The following is a 24,737-nucleotide window of genomic DNA, read 5'->3' on the forward strand; positions in this document are numbered from 1 at the left end:
GGGGGGCGGGGACTACTTTTTGTCGCCCACGCGGGAAGGGGGGGGGAGCGGCCGCTGGTGGGGGGGGGCGGTTCGTACCGGGACGGGTCGGGGTGAGGCGAAATGAGGGCACGGGGGGGCTGGATGCAGAAATGGCAGCTCGGCAGGTAGTTCTCGGTGGCGTGATTCGCTTGTGTGTGGTGCTTTTTTTTTTTTGTTAAAAAAATGCTTATTTAACATTTTCATTTTTTATCTTCCTGCAGCTCGAGTGAGCTCCCAAACGTCACCGTCCACGTCATGTCAAAATAACCGGATTTTTAAGAAAAACGGCTGAGACCAGCTCCAGAGAGAGGCTGAGCTGGAGATGTGGTAGCAGGCAGGGCGGTGAACCCAGGGATGTGTCTGTCACGTTTTCTCCCTGCACGTACACATTTACTGTCTCTGGGGCCATATTTTCAATATACGATAAATAAAATTTGAATGCTTTAGTTATAATTTGTCAGTCTGATTTCCTCAGTTAAAAAAGCATGAGCTGAGCAGCTGAAGTTGCCCCTGCTCTGCATTGCAGTCACGTCTCGCGTTCTGCCTGGGACTGTCTGGCACAGTCGCTGTTACACTTTGTCACGTTTTAGCCATTCTTATCAAACTTCATCCCGCCAGCTGCCTGCCCAAAGTTTATTATTATCATTAAAGAGTGCTAGCGAGAACGGTGCAGCTGCTATCTTTCAGTGAGGTTAAGGAAAGATGACTAGGTAAGTGTTAGTGCGTGACAGGATCACAACGGGATGCAGATTGCCATGTTTGCAGGCAGCTGTCTTTTGATGCTTGTCTTGAAATCAGCCCACTATGGTCAAATTAGAAACCTTTAAAAAAATCTCTGATTTACTTGTGCTTGCTGAAATATGACAGAAAAATACCGTCAAGATTTTTCCAATTTGGGGAATATCGTGGTCTTAGAAGAACTGTTTTTGCCACAACTTTTGGAAGTTGAGCGTCAAACATGAGAGAGAAAAATATCTCTGATTCCTGTATGCCTACTGTTCACCCTCTCCAAGAGTTAATAAGGAAGACTATAGGAGAAGTAAGGAAGTAGGAAGCTCCTGCAGAATTGTGGATCAGGAGAACATGGAGAAGAGGCTACAGAAACCCAAAGATGAGAAAAAGCCGTGTTCCTTATCACAAGGTTTTCTTGGAAGAACCATGGTGAACACTGAAGAACCAAGTATTACTGAGTAAAAAGTAATTGAAGAAAAATCTGATGTGGATGAAAGGATTGAATTTTGCTGATGATTCAAGATGTCATCTTTTTTGCTTGAGGACTAGTTCCCTGTGAAAGGTTTGTGAGCTCACTCTGTGTGTTCAATTGCCCTTCATAGCCCAGAAATTTTTGAATTGTTTGCATCTTCCACCCCAAATTAACAGAGGTCTCAAAGATAACTAAGCTCCCACCAGCTTTGTGAAGGTAGTTGGGTACCTGCAAGTACCTCAACAACCGAGGAAAAAGCTGTCATGTCATCTCATATTTTAGTATACACAAAAGAATTCACAGTAGAGAAAGCACTCACAAATACCAGAACCACAGGAAAATCTTCAGCCAGGGTTTGCACTTTAAATGCAAAATCAATAAAGAAACCTGCAGGAAGTTGGGCTGCTTTAATTTTAGTTCTTCCAGAACTGACTATTTGAGGCTTTTTAGCTTTACTTTGATAGGATGTGAGGTTTAGGCAGACGCGTGGAGTTATAACTGTGTATGTCTGCCAGTTCTCTTAACTGATAAAGCCACAGAAAATTACAAGTTAACGCAGCTTTCAGGGTTAGTAAATTGTTAATAAACATTGTGAGGGGAACCTGAAAAGAAGAAAGATTCCTCGTCACTAGGATTGGGAGGAGGATGGTCTTAAGAGTTTACTCCAAAGGACTGCTGTTAAAACTATTTTTCAAAACTGACATTAAAAACAACAACAACAACAACAACAACAACAACAAAACATACATTCACAAAGTCCACCACTAAAGAGTTAGCAAATACCTGTGGTGAGCTTTTTTTCCCCATGCAATCTTAAAATTGCCTTGCCTCCTAAAATACTTTCACTTGTATGGAAGCCTCCCATTGTTTTTTCCATAGTTCCTCTGTCACATTCAGTAATCCTGGGTTAGATGTATGCTAACACAGACTTGCTTGTGAGGTTGATCCTTCATTTATTGTAGAAAGTCTGCATAAGGAATTGTTTAGGACTATTTATCATGTATTTCTTTATTCTTAATTTTTCTTTCCACACATAATCTACAGAGGACAGCATAGCGATCAAGCCAAAGCACTCAGAAAAGATGGCTCAGGCCTCCTTTTGTCCTCTCCCAAAGCAGAAAAATTAAAAGTTTAAAATACCGATATTTATGCAGTCGAAGGATTCTTTGTATGAGCCTGCCAGTTTTTGAATCTTGAAGATTTGTGTTTCTTCTTACATCCCCAAGTTAGAGTTTGGAGGGGAAAGGTTGTATTTGAGCAGGAGGGGAGGGACTGCTGGAGTACAAAGTGGATTGCAACAGGGAGGAAGGGAATTGAGGAATGAAGAAACGTTGCAAATGAAGAAGGTGAAGTAGTCGCTTCTGCCTTTCAGCAGGGTTGCTAAAAGGCATTAGCAGAAATAGGAGATCAAAGGAAACAGCGTTTGCTAGCCATGAATTAGCTGCTCTTCTAACCCATATGGCTTCTGAGGTTGTTTCACACAGGTTTGAGGCCTCTTGTAATCATCTTTGTCAGAGCAGGTTCTTGGCATCTGTTGCTCAGTCTGAGATCAGGCTCTTAGACTGTGGGTTTCTGCAATTCATTATTATGTCCTTGCACTGAGGGATAATGAGAACATTAACTGTTTGGGGGGCGGCTGTAGGAAGCTGAAGGCTGGCTATTCAGAACAAAATCATTTCTTGAAACACTGGATCTTTGCACATGCTTTTATTACTATGTTGGGTCCATCTCATCTTTGACATTTCTAGCACCTCAGAAGTACTGCAGATCACACGCTTGGCCTTTTTGTCTTATAGTCACAAGTCTATACATCACTATTAATTTTTATTTATTTATTTATTTTACAAAGGGTATCTTGACAGTTCCCCAGCTTGAGAAGGTCACTTTATACAGTTTAATGTCTATGTGTTTCTAGATCTCTTGAAACAGGTCAAATTAATTTGTGTTGGTTCTTCAGAAGATCTGTGAATATAGGGTATGTTGAGTGAAACAGGGAGAAAACTGTATGACCACGAACCCTTTTGGCAATATCCAGCCTGGAAACTTGTCCTTTTATGCAGAGATTTATAATTTCCTTTGGTATGAATGTTTCATAAAGAAAAGTATGCTCTTTGTCTCCCTAAGCACATTGAGGAAAGCATGCCTGGAATCAAGGTAATTTCAGATAAATTACACTGCTTGGAGTCTGTTCGCTGCTCTGCTGGAAAATGTATAGGTGTTACTTGTCAAGTACTATGTTTCTTTTATATTAAACACAGCTCAGCTGGCTGGATGCTAAGTGGGAGGCTTAGAAGTGGATAAGGTGAGATTTATTAGCTTCTTCAGACTGATGGTGGTTGCTCTGTTACGTGGAACATTCTTGAATTTTCCAGCAACTCCATGCTTTAGTGGAACCACTGGAAGATCCTGGAAGCCACGGGTTTTCTACAGCTCTGGAAAATCACACTGTCACTCTTAAGCTGGACACTCGCTAGTGTTTCTGAATTTAAGTATTAACATCTTTATTAAGGCTGAAACCGGTAAAGAGTGCAGAAGTTAAACTTTGTTCTATGACTGGCCAGTGAAATGCAATAAAACATCTGCTAACTGACTTGCTGCTGTTAATATCTCCCAACTGAAATTCGGGAATTCGGCTGTGTTTGCTTTATTTTTATTGCACTGTCTTCCCACTATAAGCTTCAAAAGCTATCTGCTCTCCAGATCTGGTCAGATTTATTTTTTTAGTTTAGTTAGCATCCTAGAATATAGATAGTCTGTATAATAAGAATAGTCAGTAACTTCTTCGTGGGAAATGGAGAAAATCATGTTGCAGTTTCTTCGAGAAGTCTAAGAACTTCAGCGATTATAAATACTTGTCTGTGTTTAAATACCTGCCACCAGCTGATCAAATTGTACTCTTCTGAAACCTTTGCTAAAATTGGAGGCTACGCTGTGTTGGAAGATGGTGGTGGTTACGCCGGATGAAGCTGGAAATGTTCGGACTTTTCACCCTGTTACAAATAGTATTTTGAAGCCATTTATTTCACTATGGGATGGCTTATCTAAGAGCTAGCGTAATGGGTTAGTACTAATGTCCTCCTTGTTCATTACTTTGATCCTGACAATTACTAAAAGCAAAGGCTGCAGAGGAATTCATTTTGGGGCAGATGCCATAATCTGCATTCCTCCCTGGCGAGAAGCCTATTCTTGGTCTTTTAAAGATTTGTTAAAGCTCTGAAGCATAAAGCTTGATATCTTTTGAAAATAAAAAAAGATAATTACAATTTTGAATCCTCTAGATCCATTAGGAAAGTACCTGTTCCAGCTTTATGTATCAGTAGATTCTTCTTCCACTGACTTGCTATAGCAGTGAGTTCCACTGACAATGTAGGATGACTTTTCTGTTATTTTTCTTTTAATAGAAAAATGAAAAATTTTCCAAATACAACCTCTTTCTTGACAGGAGAGACAGGTGTTCCTGCTCAGCATTTTCAGCCTCATTATTTCATTTCTATACAGCTAACCTAAATCTCTGTTAAGCTGTCCCATTTACAGAAAGTAAAGAGGGTTCTGGGTTTAGCTGGTTATCATGATGGACTGTGGGAAAAGCCTCGGTTTAACTGGTTTAGCCTTATGTTACATAGACAACTTGAGACAAGAGGTCACTTCAGAAAGTCAGGCATCATTTCGCTACTTAAATTTGTCCATGTCCTCTTCAAAGTACATCAGTATGTCTTTGAATCACAACACTAGCATTTTGTATTGTCTGAAGATTCTCAGTCTGCTTATTAATACCCCATGCACACGGCTGAAATGGCAGCTTCTCTTTAAAATAATTTTTGTTTTAGGATTAGTTGTTCCCCACAGCAAAAGAAAATAAAATGTGGCCATTATAATTTCTCTGGTAAGCCATTGGGTGTTTACTTGGTCTTGTCTTATTTTTGCATACAATTACTTAAACTGCTTCTCACTGGACTGTTCATTGAAAAGCCACTCTCACCAAATCCATACTTAAAGATGTTGGACTTAGAATCATTAATTATGGAATCATTAAGGTTGGAAAAGACCTTCAAAATAATCAGGTCCATCCACAACTTAAAAAATGTTGCTTCTTTCTTCTACACAGCAATATGATGTCTGACTTCTCAGGCACCATTTTTTTTGTTTGTTTTTTATTTTTGCCAGCTGTGTTTTGATTTCTTGCACTTAGTGAACAGCATGGTAAACTCTTGCTTAATTCTTACTTGCCCATGTGTCTGTTGCTGTTGTACCTGAAGAAATGGACATCTATTGTGAGTTAATAAAGTTTGTGCTCCTTCCTGTTTTTTCTTCTCCTTTTATTTCTGTGAAGTAGCAGTACAAGAGGAACATTTCATCCTGGGCAACTGCTTGAGCAGGGGGATTGGAGAAGATGACCTCCAGAGGTCCTTTCCATCTACCATCCCATGATTATGTGATTTTTTTTTCCCCTTGCAGTTTATCAGACCAAACACTTGAGAAAAATATCCTTTAAGGTACTCTAGAATGAAAAAATGATGCTCTGCATTATTATGTTGTGTGTCTTACCCTGAAAAAGAGAGTCATCCCCCTTGGTTTACTGTTTAATAAGGATCCAGTCACTGTATCAAACAGGAAAACCAAGGAAGGGCTACTTTGGAAAACATCAGTAATATGTTAATGTGAACAAACCAGTACTGTAACTCTGTACTGCCCACCTATTTAACAAGTGACAGGGTCTCATGGAGTCATTGTAGGAGCAATCTCTAGAGACCTGAAAGAACCAAAGGCAGTGGTACTACAGACCTCATTTGAGGCAAATGATGTATCGGTGCGTGTAAAAGTATAAGGAGCAGCGTGGTAACAAGTAGCAGCAGCTTGTTTTGCTGTATGTCTCAGGCCTTGGACTGTAATGACATTTAATGCTACAGCATGCTGGCATCTCCTGCTGATCTTTTATTTATTTATTTATTTATTTATTTATTGTGGTTTAGAGAAGAAAATAAAGGAAAATAGCACTGACTGCATGTAACCAAAAGAAGGTTCCTGAGATATTACAAGACACTTTTTTTTTTTTTTTTATTTTATTCTGTTTCATGGTTTTTGTAGAAAAGTATATACTATATTTGTAGCAATCCTTGTGTCATGGAGCTAGGCTGAATATTGGAGACAAGCATGTCTGGACTGCATAGATGCCAACACATAATTGCTATTAATGCACCGTATTGTTTCCTACTGTAACTATTGTTTGGCTGATGATCTGTATACTTCAGGTGTGCAGCTTAGGAGGGACTAGAAAGGGGTTACATTCTGATATAAATAAAATTGTTAATTAATTTTTCTGAAATGTGTAAAAATTATTTTTCTCTGTGAAAATTTATTATTATAATAGCACTTTACTAGATTTTCTACAAGTAAATACATTTCTCTTATATCTCTATTCTGTTAAAGGAAACTAATTGATATGTCTGTGTCTGGATATCTTCAGGTTGTATTAGATAATGCTTTCAGGAATAACGGTTCCTCTTCTCTGGTCTGATGCAGATATACATAAACACAAAACTGAAATCTTGCATTCGAGGATATGGGCGAATAGATTTAGGGTTAGTCTACACCAGGAAAAATTCTCCTTGGGAAGATTTCAGGAGTTGGACTCAACAATCCTTGTGGGTCCCTTCCAACTCGGGATATTTTATGATTCTGTAGTTTCCAGTATTTCTACCAGTGTGATTCTTAAACCAAGAGGTAAAACAAAAATTGTGCTTAAATAACTTAATGGTGAAAATGCTGAATAGCGCTAGGACCTTACCTACAGTTGGGTTTCCACACAAGATTTTAGAAAAATACCCACCTCACGTTCACTCTCAAACAACTTCTAAATATACTGGAGCAGGTGATGTACCTAGTTTTTCATATATAGTTCATCATCTTTCATCTTCATTGTATCCCTATTAATAAGGTGGTGTCTATCCTTGGTTTAAGGATCTAATGAAAACTTGGAGCATTACAGTCTGGGAGCCTGTTATGATGTCTTCCTGTATTAGCTATCTAATCTTCTGAAAAAACAGAGATGATTCAGGTTTCAGAGGTTTTCAGGTTTCTCTAAACTCACTGCTAAAGATAGTTCTGTACAAATACTGCAGTACTGCTAAAGGCATCTTTGATAGACAATGTTTCTGCTGTTATACCATGTATAAACTCTTCTAATATGTGTGTTCCAGCCCAACAATTCATTCCCTAACCTTGCCTTCCTTTGTGCCATATACTATGTTTTGGTTAGGTGACTGGAGTCAGGTTTGGATATTGTGGTGCATCTTTTTTTAAAGAATGTCCTGAAATTTCACTGTCCTGTGAGACTTTACACAGAAGCTTTTGTATCAGTTAACTGGCATCGGTTGTCTTTGCCTTACAATAATCAATGGAAGCACATGAAGGAATCCTGTTCTGTTCACTTGAATACTTTTATTTTCATAGAGCATGTATATTTCTAAATGAACATCTGTAAAACACATTTCTTATGACTATTGTACCTGGCAGTGCTTGAGCTGAATATATCATTTAAAGAGTAACTTTAATTAGAAAAGGCACTAAAAAAATCCTCACAGCAGGTATCCAAGTGTTTACAAAAATCAATAGCCCATCAGACTTTAGGGCCATTTGATATCAGTCACTAGGACTAGATATGATTCCAGTGCCAATAAAGGCCTTGGAAAAAAATGCTATTAAGATACAATCAAACTTAGAAAATTAGGATTTTTTTTTTTCTCAGCACAGCTGCAGAAGATAACAGTAAGAGATTGATTACAATGAGAAAATCACTAATCTCATTGTAAATTAAAAAAAAAAAGTAAAAAAAAAAAAAAGTAAAAAAAAAAGTGATACTAAACTAGTTACAAAGTGTTTTTTTTTTTTTTTTTTTTTTTTTTTTTTTTTTTTTTTTCCCCAGCCTGGTGCTCCTGAGTTGTTTAGCTACTTCTCTGCATATCCCTCTTGCTGTCAAAGAAAAAGACAAAGTTCTAACTACGTAGAAAGCAAATACTGTGAGTAATCCACCCTGTTGATAGAAAGAGTAGTAAGTGGGTAGTAAGTGGGAAATGCCTGATGAAATGTTGGGTTCAGTAAGACTTTGAAATGAAGTGAGATGAGGTTTTGTTGTTGTTTTCCTCCCCTGGTGTGCGGATTTGGAGGTTGAGAGTTTTTGGTTTGTCTGTTGACAAACCTTCTTAAATTGAAATCTACGAGCAACAAACATGGTCAGTAAAGTTCTGAGGTGAGAGATCAGCTTTATAAAAAATATAACTAAAAAAAAAAAATGAAGTATTCTAAGCATATGTAAGGCAGAAGCAATGAACTACAAGCCTTGTACAAGAAACTCATCCATTGTGTTTAGTGTAGCTTTATCCTGGGTATTCTTTGAGATGTGTTTCTTGGAGAGACTACCGTAAAGGAGAAACTAGCAGTCTACCACTGTCAGTTTCACAGGATGCTTCTGTCCAGAGAAAAAGCAATGTGCTTTTTTGAGATTGCTTTTTAAATTAAGCTAAAGGATTTAGGCTATGTATTATAATTTGGGGAGTCTGTTTCCATATTATTTATAAATTCTTTTTTTTTTTTTTTATTAGATCCTTGGAAATTGTTGTACGGTGGAATCCAAAGTTTATTCAGAAAGCTAAAAGTGTTTTGGATCAAGGGTAGTGGCTAAAAGTGGATGTCCTTGGGCCAGAGTGAAGACAGGAGTTGGAAGACCTGCTAGCTATCACAAGCATGTTCCTAACTAGGAGTATGTTTCCAAAACTGGGCCAAAAATGGCTTTTTTTTTTTTTTTTTTTTCATGATGTGTTGTGAAAATGTAGGATTTGATCCTACATTTTGGTAGCTTTTTTATATTGTTAAATCATGGACTACTGAACCACAGTTGAGAGATAAATGCAGTCAGTAACTTACTATGGTAACGCAGCCCATGGTGTCCTTGCTACTTAAGAAAAAACATTCACCCAGGAGCTATGGGTTCCTAGGCTTATTGTGGACAGGGGATGCAAACAGAAATCTTTTTCTATTACTCAGTGAGGGCCCCTGCATTCTGTCGGAGTATGAGCAAGCTGTGTCTCATTTGCTTCGGTTTGCCTTGGTTTGTATTGAGCCAGGGACAGGAAATACGAAGCAAACTGAAATACACAATAAGAACATTAACAGAAAACCTACCAGACCTGAAACCAAAGAAACCATGGTTGTTTTCTTTTCCTCCTTTGAGTAATAACATTTCAGTTAGTCACTGACTGATCTGAGGCTGGAAGAGACCACGGGCAGGGCAGGGCAGGGCAGGACAGGGTTGAGCTGAAAGGGTTGGGTAGGGACACCTACAATGAGGAGAATGATGATCTGATATCATAATCAGGATGTTTTTTTCTTTTTTCCTAAATCCAGAAGGACAGCGTGTCAGCTCCTGTTGAAATAAACGGAGATAGACATACTGTCCAAATGGGGAAAAAAATGCGATGCCCTTTTGAGCTATTCTAAGAAGGAACAGTTCTTTCCTGTTAGCCCACACTCCAAATGTTGGATGTATAAATAAAAGACTGGCTGTGTACTCTCTCATCAGTTTTATTTTGAGAATTATTCCATTCAGAACATAGAATTTTTTAGTTATTTTTCCATATTTGTTCCCCAGGAAAAGTCTGGAGGAAATTCAGAAATTCCATAACTGGAGAAGTCCATATTCTGACAAATTTATTATGGCTGTTTGGGGTTGCTAACATTTTTCAGTTCTCAGATCTACAGACTGGTGTGCAACTGGATTGTTGCTCTGAGTTAGAAACCTCATTTAATTTTAGAGTACGGAAATAATCAGACCTTAGGAACCTCAGGCTGAAACGCGCCAAAGGCTGGAGCACATTGGTTAAACAGAGTTAAATAAATGTAAGTTTCAGTAAGATGCACATATGTCTTCCCAAATTATTTCCTTCTGATAGTCACGCCTGTACTTGTTATACTATGGATTCATCTTCGTTTTAAGGCTGGCTTCTGTTTCTTGTTGCTCTTTTCATAACATAATAAATAATGTTAGTCATGAGTAAATAAATACATACACGTCTGAGTAGTTAGACTGGGGCCTTAGCCCACAGACCGTTGGTTATAAGAATTTGTAGATTAATGACTGCTTTGTTGATTTTATGTAAATTAATACAAATAGCATTTTTTTATTACAATTTTTATTCAGATTTTTTTTTTTTTTAATCTATATAGCATAGTAACTTGTGTGCTATCTTTTATGCTTCCTTATCATATCAATACATGTATTTTATTTTGACAGTAAATAGCAAAGGAATATGGTAGCAAATGGAGCTCAATGTAAACATCCAGTGTTCTTTATATTTTCAGGATTAGTGGTAATTTGTTATAACTGCATTGTTACATTTTTGGACAGTTAACTTTTTCAACAAAGGGTTATGTTATGTTATGTTATGTTATATGTTATGCCAAACAGGGTAGAAATTAAAAAGGCCTTGAATAAAAACAGTGATTTTCAGCATAAATTAGTTAAATTCTGAGAGTGTGAGACCTTCCTAACCATCCTATGTTCCTTTACTGATTTGATGCTGTGAAGGTGAAATGAAAAGTCCCAGAGAGCAAACAGAGTCTCACAGTAAAAGTCCTGTTCAACTTTGGAAGAAGTGGGTTTGTTCAGACTTAAAAGTGGCAACAGCAGACAGAGGAGCATTATAGCAATTTTTCACATATTTGAAAACTTGCAGAAGGGGTGGTGAATTTTGTGTCCACAGGAGTTTTTTATTAGCTTTAAAGACTGAATGATTTAGCTGTATTTTAAGAAAAGCTTTCTTATCTTGAGATTTGCTAGGGGCTGATGAATGGGAGGTTTTTAGGGGAAGTTACAGTAGTATCTCTCAGGAGCGAACCTTGCGAAGAGATGAAAGAAGGTCTCTCCTCTGTGCTTATATTTTTATTTCATAGGTGCCATGGGGTTTAGTGTCATTCCACTAATAAGTGCATGGAACTAATGTTTTTATTAATGGCAGAGTTTTCAAGGTATTTTGTGTATCGACACTGGGACTTACAGTCATGTTACTGAATGGGCTGCTGCCAAAAAGAGAGTTCTCAGCTGGTTTTCCTCATTTACCACCAGTGCTGGGTTTCCTGTTGGGCTGGTTTTCAGTTCAAGTGGGGTGACACATAGGCACAGCTTAGGTGAAGGCACTTTTTTTTTGGAGCAGCTGCTCAAAAGGACTGTGGAAAAGTACTTAAGGCTCTGCAGCTAGAGGATGGTCCCTTACCAGAGTGCTGGAAGTCCTGACCTAGGGGCTTTATCAGAAAAACAAACAAACACAAACAAACAAACAAACAAACAAAAACAGTCTGACAGAGCACAGTAAAAATATATAGCTGAATGTCCCCTATAATGGGTGATAAGAGGCCAATAGTTTGCTGATCACGTGAGCCTTACGTTGAAGTGTCAGGTAGTAAGTTCTGTCCAACAGGCTTTAGCAAACAAGCAAATTTAGCAATCTGAGTTTTCAGCTTTTCAAAAAAACCGAGATAACTCCAGAGAGGTCCCTTCAGGTAACCATCTAAAAATGAAATCAGAAAGAGAGTGTACCTGTGCTGCTTCAAGTGGGGCCTTGCTTCCAGCTTTGTGCTATTTGCCATATTTACAGCTAATGGCAAGAAAATGAGTATAGAATTCAAAATAATCTCAGTGAAGCATTAGCACAGCGTCCTTCTGTTCTGTGGTGAAAAACTCATCACCAGGTGGAGTCATACTTTGCCATGGGGAGAAACTCTAAACAAGACGGAAAAGAAATGAGAAATTTTCTGTTTGCTCTAATGTTTTATTTATTTGCATTATGATGACAAGGTAGGTGTAACCCCCAACCTAAATAAAATGATATCTTTCATACAAAATTTGTGGGATCAGCATGATGCTCTGAAAAATCAGATTATCAGAGGTAGATAATCAGAGGCTGGTCCGAATTTTTACATGTAAAATGAATGAATGGATAGGGGAACAAATGCAACACAAACCTCATCCAGCTACACTTCATGGAGTTCCAGAAAATATATGGCTTTTCTTTCTTACTCTGTGTCCCCTTGCTCCTAATTCTGCATACTTGCTGATTCAGTTTAACTTTCTTTTTATTTTTTTATTTAAAAAAAAAAAAAAGCCTCCACTTTTCTGTAATGTATGCCAGCTGTCGGATGTCTCCAAGACCTAGAGATTCCTGCAGAGCCCTGCAGAGACTCGGATAGCATGCCCTCTGGCACAGTGGCTTAGAGGAATAACGAAAGTGTTTTGAGATCCGAGTTTTTTCAAAACCTCACTCTTAGTTATTAGGAGTTGTGCAAATTCAGTGTCAAAGGTAACCATTACAATTTTTCTGGGGAAATGGTCATCAGGTTTGTCCTGTGCTGCTGAAGCTAACAGGAGCGGAACAGCATGGGAATCTGTATGTACAGTTGTTGGGGGTAGATGTGTAAAGATACCAGTGAACATTTCCATGGGATTTTTCAAAATACAAGGTTCAGGGACATTTAGTACCCTATTTGCAACTTCAGGTGCTCTCCTAACCTGGTTCTCTGGCTATTGTACTGAATGAATGAAAGTTAACGAACGGTGTAGAAGCGGCTCCCATGGCACAGCTATTTCATGAGCTGGGCTTTTAGGAGTCACCCGTCTGTTCTGCTGTGAGAGGGGCTGCTGTGGCTGCCAACACCAGCACGCTCTGGGACTGCATCTGTAGCTCCTGCTGCAGTGACGTTGTTACCTGCCTGTGCTGCTCAGCTCCTCCCAGTACTTAGTGTGTGTCCCGTGACTTAAGAACTGTGGGAGGCAGAAGGCTGGTGGCAGCAGAATTGGCCTTTTTTGCTTTTTGGTGACAACCGCAGTCCGTGTGGCACAGCCGGATCAAACAGACCGGGGTCTGTCCTCCAGCCCAGAGGCCAAGCAGCCACGGCACAGCTCTCTGGCCCCAGCTCAGTGCTCCTTCCTCTCAAACAGCTGGGGCTGGCTGCAATCCCTGGCTGTGCCGCGATCCCTGGCCATGCCACGGCCCCTGCCCAAGCACTGCCTAGAGAGAGCTCAGAGGTCAGTGCCAGAATTTTGTTGGAACAGTGCTAACACGTGAAACATCCTCACATCTTAAATGTGCCCTAAGTGGCAGAGCCCGATGGTGCTGTGGTTACCAGGGTGTCACAGCAAGCAAGTGCCAGTGCCAGCTGATAGGTGTTTAAAGAGATCCGAGTATTTTTCTGTTTGCGGATAGGTGGGTAAAGGGAAAAGAACGAAGTAGTTTTATCCCTGAATGAAAAACCTGTGTGAGTTGAATGCTTCAGAGCTTTAAGACCTGTCAGAGGTTACATATGTCAAAGGCTTGGGGGAGACCTCTCTACAACTGCCCAAAAGGAAGGTGTGGGGAGCTGGGGGTCGGCCTCTTCTCACAGATAACTAGTGATAGGACCAGAGGGAATGGCCTCAAGTTGTGCCGGGGAGGTTCAGGTTGGGAATGAGGAGACATTTCTCCTCAGAAGGAGCAGTCAGGCGTTGGGACGGGTTGCCCAGGGAGGTGGTGGAGTCACCGTCCCTGGGGGTGCTCAAGGAGAGAGAGGTTGGACGTGGTGCTTGGGGACACGGTTCAGCGGGTGACACTGGCGGCAGGGGGAAGCCGCTCTGAGGCGGCCCCGAGCTGTGAGGCCCGGACGATGGCGCTGCGGCACCGGCCTGGAGGCGGCGGCGGCGCGGGCCGCGCGGGGCGCTGCCCGGCAGGGGGCGCCGCGGGGAGGTCCGGCGGCGGCGGCGGCGGCGGCGGCCGCGGGGCTGCGGTGCGCGGGAGGCGGCGGCGGGAGGGCTGATGCCGCACGGCCGTGCCCGCGGTCCCGGCGGAGCCATGGGGCGGGCGGCGGAGCGGGGCTGAGCCGAGCCGAGCCGAGCCCTCCGCGCCTCGCCACGCCGCCGGCAGAGCGACTATGGCCGGGGGAAGGAGAGGGCTGGTGGCGCCTCAGAACACCTTCCTGGAGAACATCGTGCGGAGGTCTAACGGTGAGGAGCGGGGCGGGGGGCTCCCCGCCGGTACAGGTGCGGCGGCACCGAGCCCAGCCCGGCCCCCGCGGCGGGCAGCGGGCAGCCGGGAGCCCGGGGGGCTGCGGGAGGGTCCCCGGCGCTGGGCACGGCTGAGGGGCGGCGAGTTGGGAGGCGAAAGGCTCCCGGCGAGGGGGTCGGGAGGGGAGGGCAGCGGGGAGGCGGCGATGTTTTTTTTTATTATTTGTCCCTCTCGGGAAACTGCGGGGTGCCAAACGCCCCCGGTGCCACCGGCCGTGTCAATGTGCCTTAACCGTGCCCAGGTTGTCGCGCTCCGGGACTTGTCCTCGGGAAGCGTCGCGGCTGTGTGCGTGCTTGCGGCCGGGCACGGGTGGCTTTTTGGGGGCCCCAAGTCCTGCCATCTTTAAGGCTCCCGTGCACTTGGGCGCCTCGGACTCACGGGGCTGGGAACTTGTGGTGCCGCCGGGAATTAGGATCGAGCCCTGCCCCGAGCCCGGGCGAGAGGGCTTAATTAAACGGCAGGCAGCCGGCTCTGATAAGGCGAAGACAATTAACCCTCCCGATAAGCAGCCAGAACCTCAGATTATCTAAAGAGTGGTTTTCAATTATTTTCAATTACGGGATGTTATTGAGGGGGAAAAAAAGAAAATCGCCTTTGGGGGGAACATGTTTTCGCAGGGAATGAATCGCGAGGCTATTTTTACAGGCTGCCTTTCTCTGCAACTTGCCCGTGCAAGGGGGTGGCAGCTGCCTTCCCGAAAAAATACTAGCCGTCCTCGTAGCCAAGCCTGCCCTCTTTGTACAAGATGTTAACGTTTCGTCAGGCTCGTGCTGCTCCTCTGCTCGTCTAACACCGGTTAGCTAGGGCTTTTCTCAAAACTGACTCGAGTTCGGGAATAATTCCCTTCATTAAAAGCCAAATTTCTCTGCTGGCTCTCGGTGCCGAGAAATAAAACGTGGCAAAGTGCGATAAATGGGTTGAGGTTTGGAGATGGGGGGGATTGCAGGAGAAGCTTTGCTCCGTTTCTTCCTATTTTCCCCCATTGTTAAGGAGGTGTCGTAACAGAGCGTGGAGCCAGGCAGCACAGGTGAAATGACAGCACTCCATCTCCAAAGGCTTAGCAAGTCCCGCAGGCTGTAAAAAATAGAGTTTTTTTAGATGAAGCCTGGTAGGAAGTGATGCACCCTTCAGACATATTAGGAGAAGCTTTGGGAAGTGACTCAGGTTTAGCAGCCCATTTCTCCTGTAACGTGCCTTCTTGTTCTTGCTGTAACGCGATGCCGTCACATACAAGCGCTGCATGATTCAGTTCTAACGTGGGACCATCAGCATCTTCTGACGTCCGTGGCTGTCAGGAGATGAGCACGGTGTCCCCGTTCTCCTCAGCCAGCAGGGTCGTGTCGTCCAGCGTGGGGACGGCATGGGAACAGCCTGGTCCTGTGGTGCCTGCCTGCTTGGCCTTTGAGATGCCCATGGGACGAGCGCTTAAACGGGCCCATAAACTTTGAGGTTTGGCTCCCCCTTCTTGGTTTCATTCGATTGGATAGTAACGTGACCCACAGTGAAACTATCTGGCCCCTTTGGGATTTGCCAAATAAACCCCGGGCTTGTCAAACTCCATTGGCTGGCACCCGTGGGCAAGTTAAGTAGTGCCAACAGATATTGCATTGATACGTATATAGCTGTGTTACTAATTTGGGGAGGTTTCCCTTTGAAATGAGAGGAATTTGCTCATGGAACTGCAGGAGGTATATCCGAGTAAGTGCTTCACTTGAAGGCACTTGTGTATGACGTGCATCCACAGTCACCGGTGAAGTGAGAAAAATACATTCCTGCTCCAAGTTGTGCTGGGAGGGTTAACTCAGTGAAAGAGGCTTATTGTAACAAAAAAATCATTGGCATGCAACCACTTTTGGAAGCATTACTCTAAGAACAGCATAAGTGATGCCATTTTAACCAGTAATTTAACAAGTAATTATTTGGACAGCCTTTCATATTAGGTGTGAGACTGGCAAGCTGATGCACCTTCACTAGCTAGAGGTAACAGCAGTATCTATAAGTATGCAAGTTCAGGGCTTTTCCTTTAGGGTTAGTATTTGTTCATATCACACCATCTGCAGCAAGATGCATCTCAAACTCCAATGGTCCGAAGTCTCCTTACGAGTTTTAGGGATGAGAGTTTCCTCTTAGGTTGCAAATCAGCTGAGACGGGTTCTCATCTGCTAAGCGCCAGCCAGAATCACTGTCTGAGGATTACAAGCTGCAAAAAATCTCCACTCCAAAAACTGCAGTAGAGAAGGAACTGAGAATTTGTCAGCCCATCTTGGGATTGGATCACCTTAATATAGCACCCATGGGAAAGAATATCTAAAATGTCATCAACTTAGACCTGTGGTCCTCATTTGGTCCTCTGTGATTTCTTACAAGACTTTCTGAATGAAGTGTGAATGCTATGGCTCTTCCTCGTTTGAAATGAGCATCTCTGACATCCTTCCTGTTGGAAGTCTGGAGGAAAAAAATAAGAACTGAGGACACTACAACCTTGCTTGTCTGTATTTAATGTTTAAAAGTCCTGTTTCTGAACTAGCCACGTAGCTCTAGAAAAATAAATGTTGCATGTGGTGCTTGGTCGACAAAAATTTGTTTGAAGCATTGAAATATTTAAAGGCCCAAGCACCCAATGGGACAGAAAATGAGCCCGTGCCATAAAACAGTGCAGTACGTAAAGAATTGCTAGCCTCTGATGGTTACTGCTAATGTGATATTAATGTTTTTCTTGGGTAATGTAATACACCCCCAGTACACAAGCACTATAACAATAACAGTTATAATCTTGGTTCGTGGCCAAGGCACCGAATTCAAGCGGTGTGGCATGTTATAGAGAGAGCTGATTTTGTGATATTCTAATGTTTTATCAATAACTGGAGGCAAAAATACTTTTATGTTTACATAAATAGCAGCTGGAATCTGCAGTCCTTCCTTGGTGCATGAGAATTTAGTGCATGTAAGGATGGCAAAAGAGAGCCCTGTGTTTCCATGGCTTAGGAATTTCAGTGGAAGTCACAGATACTTTTCTGATTTATTGACAAAACAAGGAAGTTGGAAGAAGGGGAGGCTTGAGGGCGTAAGGCTTGTGCGGGTTTAGTCTTGCTTCCCCTCGGAGCACCCTAAGGAGAGACCAGGTGTGGAAGCAAACCTGCGCCCTTTGATGGGGAATGCAGTGAGTCCCCTGTAGAGGGAAAGGAAAAAGCACCCTGAGACACAAATCCTGAGAGTAACAGGTATTTCCATGATTTACGGCATTACTTCCACTGGAGACTGTAAAGTCCCAGTACAATAAACATTCTGCAACCTGGGCCTGCTAACCTTGTACTGCTGCCCGAGACCTGGGAGAGAAATTAACTTCATTATAAACAGCCCTGGAACTGAACAACCTGTTTTTGTGTTCAGTCAGAGACAAATGGGATGGAATCTACGACAGAATGAAGAACAAAACGGAGTTTTATTTTCGTATTTTTGCACTTTAACACAATGTTTATTAAATGAAATGTTTGCAAAGGATCCTTAACCTGACGACACTGTTTCTGCTGCAGCCTGGCCCTGCTGCTTGCCTCCGGGTCTGAACCCATGAGCCTGGAGACAGAGACATGGCTGCAGCTCATCTGGTTTGGGTCTAGAAGCAGTGCAGGCATGCTGCCCCAATGGCAGGGTTTACTAGCTTAGGTGTTAGCCTGTTCAATTGCAGACTCTGAGCTGTTACATTGGAAGGGTATGTATGTATGGACATGACATGTTCTGCATCGCTCTGCTGTGTGCAATGTGACCAGGGTAGTCGTGTTCTGGGTATCACTGGGCTGCCTTGTACTGCCACAACACCGTTGGTAAATAGCGTCAGGCATTGAGAAAATATTTTCATTCTGAGAACAGGAGTGCTGCAGTTGAAATAAGAAAGCGTAGTTTTGGGGTGGAGCAGGTTTTCTGTTTCCTTCTGATAGAATATGTTTGGTTTCCTGCCAGTTCATAAATTTCCATAATCTACAATAAGTCTTCAAGCAACACTAGGTGAAATTCATTCTTTGCAGAGGACGAGCTCGGAAGCCTCGTGCTGCAGGTAAAGTACATCCCAGTGTGAGCTAGTGAGGTTCTGTTGAGTAGGGAAATGTAATGCAGTGACTTTTCAGACAAAAGCACTGAAATGGACAAACTTAACTGGGTGCAGGGAAGAGCAATATTGAGGCTTTCCTAATGAGTGTCTTGGATAGGTTAAGCAATCCTAATTGTCAAGGCTCCCAAATGAGCTGGTTTGGAAGCCTGGAGCAGATCTCCAGGAGGCTTTCTCCTGCATGCTCTCAGTTAAAGGCACATCTATTTTCCTGACCTCAGTGGGTTAACTTCAACATAAAAAATGGCAGTGGAATAGATGGGTCTGCAGAGAGGCTACTCCTCTTACCTTGTAAAGAAAGCTCTTTGCCAAAGCCAAACCTTGCAAAAGATGGCTGCAAAACTGCTGGGTAAGATGGTGGTGTATGTCCAGAGTGGCGTTAGCTTCTGTTGCTTCTCTTGCCTTTACTACAGCTTGCCCTGGGCAAAGAAAAGTGAATGTTATCCTCTACAAATCTGGTATCCAGTGGTTGAACTCGAGTTTGTGCCCTTTCATATCTAATCCTACAAGACTGCATATCCAAGGTTTCATGTAAAAACACATGAGCGCAGGTCTGTCTGTTGGCACTGATTAAAACAAGACATCGAGATGTACAAGCAGCAAACCCTCAAAAACTGCAAGGGAAAAACTTGTAGGTTCTGCTAAGGACATTTTCCAAAACTGAGAATGAAACAAAATAAAGGAGTTTGTTTCTTCTTGATCTTCCTTCTTTTCTAACTTACCAGTTATGGAGGCACCTTTATTTTCATCCACGCTGTTGTACAACTGGTTGGTACATCAATATGTCTACTGACTATTGGCATTTTTTTTTTCCTTGTTACAACTTGAGTTGATTATAAAATGTTTCTTTGCTAGCTGTTATTAGGCCAGAAGCTCCTAAATTTGTGAGCACATCTTTATGCATTTGGAAATGCATTTACAACCAGATTTCCTTAAAATGACTTTTATAGATAGTAAGAAAAAAAAAGTACAACACAGAGATGATAGATAATGTGTTTTAAAATTAATGTTCTGAAAGCTCAAGAAGTTCTACTGTGATAATTCAACGTATCAATCCATTTCTGCATTAAATCCTAGAACAAGGTCGTAAAACAAATCTTAATGAAACCCATTCATTGGAGAATTTGTTAATGCATTTTTGTAACTCGTATAGCTAAAAGTGAGCAGGGAGGTAGGTCTTGTCAAATGCTTTTAAGGCTCTTGATGGCTGTAGCTATAATCAATAAATCAAAGGGCTTTTTTAAACTGATGTAAGATGCCTATAATTGATGCAACGAAATCATGCTTTTCCCTGGATTTCTTTTAAGATCAAACTGGAGGGGGAAAATCTGACCAATTAAGCAGTGAAGTTATGCTGTTAGACAATATTTTGAATGGAGCAGTGCATGACTTTTACAGCTGAAGAACTTTCTAATTACTGAACATTATCTCATGCTAACGTCACGTTTGTCTTTTTTTTTTTATTATTTTTTTTCAGTATGGTCAGTACTTCAGAGATAGGCACAGAACAATGCTGTGCATAAATTACATATGACAGCTTCTGTGCACTTCCCATTTCAGCTATTCATCTTCCATTTTTCTTCTCTAATTTCTTTTTTTTTTTTAATAATACAGATAATTAGAAGATTTTACAGCTACTAGTGTTGGTAGGATGTATTATTCTTTTTCAGTTTAAACTTTTCTTGTGGTAGAGGCATACAGCAAAATACTATAATAAGGCATAATAATAAATTTTGAGATGGAACTGGCACTTTTTTATCTACACTGCTGGCTGAAATTGGCATTCATTTTCTGTAATGATTCAAAGTGAGTCACTTGAAGTTGTTGTTTTAGTTGGTGTCTCTCTGTCATTTGTAGTAAGTATGATGAAATACATTTTTTAATAATTCTTTTCAGCCTGTACTTGCAGTGTGCTCTTCATACAGTGAGTCTTCTCTCTCTCTCTTTTTTTTTTCTCTAAAATAAATATTTTGTTATAAATATCTTCTATAAAACATGTAAACTAAAATGAACTTATCTATAGGGTTTTGTAATATGTTGTTTTGTATTAGAGTGATGCTATGGTTTAAAATAGTTTGGTCTCAGTGTTAAGGATGTACAATTTTGAGGCATCCATACCATTATTCTATAGAGAAATCATTTTTTAATAGGATATTAAAAACAAAAAATTAGGAAATGAATGCTAGGAGGTACTGAGTGAATGTATGTACGCATGTAACATCGTTGACTTCCATAGCAGTATGTGGGTGGAAGAGCAGGATTTTGTCCTATTACTTTTATTCTACTAAGTGAATAGTTTTTTGGTCCTTTGAGCAGCTTTGTACTTTCTTTGAATGCAGGTACAGCACTTGTGTTAAGGTGCAAATTTGTTTGAGTCTTGTGTATTTGTCCCTGAAGTGTGAGCCTTGGATAATGTAGGTGCAAAGAAAGGATTGAATAAGTGGTGGAGATGCTTTTCAGTTTGACTTAATTTGTACTAATCGAGGGCCATATTTTGACATCAGAAGTTACATTTGAACAACATAAGTAGTCTCTGTGACTAAGTGCTGCTTCTTTTTTTTTTTTTTTTTTCCCAAAAGTTAAGACTAAACATGAACAATACACACATACCTTTCCTTTGCAAACTGTTAAAGCAAAAGCATTATATGTATGAGCTCTGTGGCTGTAGCAGTTTTGACAGGTGTACTTATAAGCAGTATTCTATTTCCATGCATTGGGTTCCTTACAAGAAACAAAACTAACTCTTTCTTTCCCATGTCAGAATGATACTACTGGTGATACAGGTCACAAGTTTGTAAATATCAGGATTGTTTGGAAACTTATCTGTCCCCCATACTTAAGTTTAAGCTGCTTGATGCCCAGCTAACAGAACAGTAACTAAGGAGGCTGTATCCTCTGCCTCTATCCCCAGTGGCCACAGATAGGGTAGCAACCTCTCCTCAGCGAGCTAGTCCTGACCAGCTGCCTCTGTGAGACGCTTCTTGTCCTCAGGTGTTTCGGAGCTTAGAGCTGATGGACAGTTTCCATTAAATAGAGCAGTGCAGAAAGCAACACAATTCTGTAGGTAGCAGGAGTTTTGGTGAGGCTGGGTGTTGTAGAGGGTTGCTGTCACTGCTGGTAAAGGAACCACGTTATTTAGAAAGATATTTTCTGGTTCTTCTGTAATGATGCATTTTGCAAGTGGAAGAAAGCGCTGGTTTTGTGACTGAGCAACGTTCATCCTTACATTGTGGAAGGAGTTAAAATGCTGATCTGGGAAAATGCAGCCTAGAGAATACGAAGTGGGGCATTTCACAAAGTAGCCAGCCCTGCAGACCCTGGTCACAGAAGCTCTCCCTGCTTCTGCAAGTGATTGTGCTGCCTGTGAGATGCTGCAGTTCGTACAGGTGTTTCTGCAGCAGGAGGTGCTTTGTGCTGTGCCTCTACATGTTTCTGTGCCTCCCAAGTGTCTGGCTCAGACTGTGCCAAACGCAGCATGAGCCAGAACCCCGAGCCTTATTTATATGCACTCAGACTCTCCAGCTCTGAGCTCAACTCTTGTCAGGGCTGATAAGAGGAGCCAGTGAGGTTTGCAGCTTCTCCTTGGGCTGGGCAATACTGCTAACCTGATTGGCATTGTGTTAGAAACTGATTTCCTGGTAAGGGAGTCCTTTGAGTCCTTTCAGAGAGGTACCTCAAGTCACTAAATTGTTAGAATACCGCAGCTACTGCATGTGCATTTTATCCCATCTTTGAAGAGAATTTAGCAGTGGATTTCTCCTTCATGGTCTTCCTCTGATCAGCTCCTGGCCTGGCCTTGATGACCCACTTGTGAGTACTGTAGAGGCCTTGCTCTGTGATGCTCCAAGAGTTCACCAGAGCATCCTTCGTGCTTGTTGTGCAACAAAGCCACAGCAGCTTCCTGGCCTCTGGGACCCTGTGTCCCTGCAGATAGAAAGGCAGTATTTGCCTCAGTGGCTGTTATTTAATATTTTCTTATGTTAGGAACAATTGTTTAGCAGATTATGAGCTGTCTCCAAGCAGCACGTTGTCAGGGATGTCAATGCAATTGAATGTAAATGATAGCAATGAGAACAGCCCTTCTACCTCCGGGTTATCTGTCAGAATAAACTATGCAGGGGAGTTGTAAGTGGGAGTCCTTGTTTTACGCTGTGTCTTGCCAGCATTTGCAGAGGCAAAACACCATTGTCTGAGGAGAAATGCAGGCATGCTCTCCACGTAGGCACAGAACCACCTTTGTATCACTGTTTTGTCTACAGAGAGATCTGGGAAGATGAGTGAGTAACTGGAAAGAAATTCCTATTCGTCTCTGAGACCCCTTCTTTACTGTGTGGTGTGAGGGCAGAATCTGTCCCTTCCACGCGCTGTGTGGACGCTGGGGCCTGTGAGGCCACAGTGAACTAAGGAAAAAGAAATGGGTACATGAGGCTGGGAAACCACTAGTACAGATTGTCACCCTCACAACAGTGTCAGGAACGAGGAATTGGTCACCCTGAGCCTGGTATCTTCCCAAGGAAGGCAGGCACAGAGTGGTGGCTTGGAAACCTCTTCCCTGACCTAGCGGTTTAGGTGCTGCTGTGCTCCAGCTTCTCTTGGCGGCCTGGCTGCTGTGCTCACAGGGCAAATGGCTTCTCTGTAGGCTTCCAGCACATGGGGAGCTCTGGAGCGCTGGTCCTGCTTCAGTATTTACTTTGTGTGTTTGTGTCAAAGCTATGTAAGACCTGGACCACAGACAGTGGGTCAAGGTACATGAAGTGGAAACTTGCTAGAAGTGAGACACTTAGTGAACAGTCAAATCCTCAAAGCATCTGACTTGCTCCTTGAATTGATAAGTGCACACGTTTCTGCTGTTGAAGCTTGATAGTTACATAAAGGTCTCTCAATGTGGTTGTAACTCTCATCTAAACCCAACCTGGATTCTTAGATGAAGCAGTCTACTCCCACCTCCCTGGAAAGGCTCACCCAATATAGGCTAACAGGATTGCCTCATATGGATGCATAAAATACAGCAATCAAGCCACACTGACTTAAAAATTCATGTGGTGAGGATGTTAGCATACCTTCTCTTCAGCAGCTTGATGGTTATGGAGGCTGAGCTTTCACTTCCCTCAGGTAGCCCCACATCTCCTAGGAGAACACCCAAACTGCTAGGCTTTCAGGAGGGAGGGAAATGTATGCATGTTCTCTAAGCATCCTTTGGAAACTCTGGTGGTCCAAAAAATCAGGCTTCATTGGCCAAAAGGTAGGCGAGTGAGAATGTGATTCTTTAGCTCCTGCTGTAGTAGCAGAGAATCTTGGGTGTTATCCATGAGAGCTGGCTTTACATAAAATCTGCAAGAAGTGGTCTTACGTTAAAATATTTGGCATCATAAGAACTACAAGAGGGAAAAAACCTCAATCTTAAAATATGATAGCTGGGCGCCTAGGATCTAGGCTGTAGCAGTCTTGGCTTTCAGTGCTTAAATCTCCATGTGGACTTAGTGCCTTGCTTTTACCTGTAGAAAGGGGATATGAGCACTGTCCTACCTCATGGGCTCTCTGGTAAAAGTAGGATCTGCATGGTAATGGCCAGCAGAAAAGTATGCTATATAGCGTTTCATAAAAAAACCAAAACACACCAACAACTGTGCTTATTTATCTAAAGACAGTGTTGAGATCTAAGTGTGCAAGGAAGGTCTTTGCCTCAGTTCATAGAAACTCTTCAAGGAGCTCTTGAAGAAGGGGAGAGAAAGGTAAATTACCTTTTGAGAAGGAGATGGTGAGGACTGAATGCGTGAAATAATCAACACCATTCAGATCAGGGCAGAACACAACCTAAGATTTATATTTGCATATTTTTTTGTACTTCCTGATGAAAATGTAAAAATATCCTAACAGTGCAGTGCAGTGTTTATAATAGACACTCAAAAGCACTTGCTTTAGCAATGAGAAATGACTTGGCTTACTTATTCGTAGGAAGGGGTAAAAGACATGTATTGTTTCTGGAACAAAGTACTTCAACCAAGCAAAAACCATGGTATTTAGAAGAGGCTGTGAGAAACAAAGCAGTTAAAATGTCCTGAAGTTATACTACTGGTATATTTCACTCTAAAGAGTGTATAAAGATACACTTAATCTTGCTCATGGGATTGGGCAATGGATTTAGATAGCAACAGGAATGTTTTATTTAAACCCGCTTGAAGTTTGCAACAGGACAAAAATTTTTGCAAGAGGAAGTTAAAATAAACAAAACTCTTTGCAATTAATAGGTAAGAAGTCTTGTTTGTGTCTCTCAGTTGCAGGAACCATTGATGACAGCTATGTATATCTGAGCAGCTGGGGGCAG

The 24,737-nt window shown here is 42.0% G+C and overlaps 1 protein-coding gene and 1 long non-coding RNA gene across 5 annotated transcripts in view; both read left to right on the top strand.

The window, feature by feature from the left end:
* Nucleotides 1-62: 62 nt before the first annotated feature.
* Nucleotides 63-467, top strand: LOC113843033 (uncharacterized). The gene is made up of 2 exons (XR_003495913.3): nucleotides 63-146; nucleotides 243-467. It is a non-coding gene; the product is annotated as an uncharacterized lncRNA (long non-coding RNA).
* Nucleotides 468-14,010: 13,543 nt separating this feature from the next.
* Nucleotides 14,011-24,737, top strand: part of KCNH1 (potassium voltage-gated channel subfamily H member 1) — a 185,363-nt gene continuing 174,636 nt past the window's right edge. For all 4 annotated transcript variants that reach the window (XR_011808105.1, XM_027453007.3, XM_027453008.3 and 1 more), the window contains exon 1: nucleotides 14,011-14,249. Coding sequence is in view for 3 of the 4 variants with exons in the window: in XM_027453007.3 (XP_027308808.3) it covers nucleotides 14,177-14,249 (73 nt within the window). In the remaining variant the exon portion in view is untranslated. The remainder of the gene's footprint in view (nucleotides 14,250-24,737) is intronic.

This window comes from Anas platyrhynchos, chromosome 3 (genome assembly GCF_047663525.1).
Source record: "Anas platyrhynchos isolate ZD024472 breed Pekin duck chromosome 3, IASCAAS_PekinDuck_T2T, whole genome shotgun sequence".
NCBI classification, from domain to species: domain Eukaryota; kingdom Metazoa; phylum Chordata; class Aves; order Anseriformes; family Anatidae; genus Anas; species Anas platyrhynchos.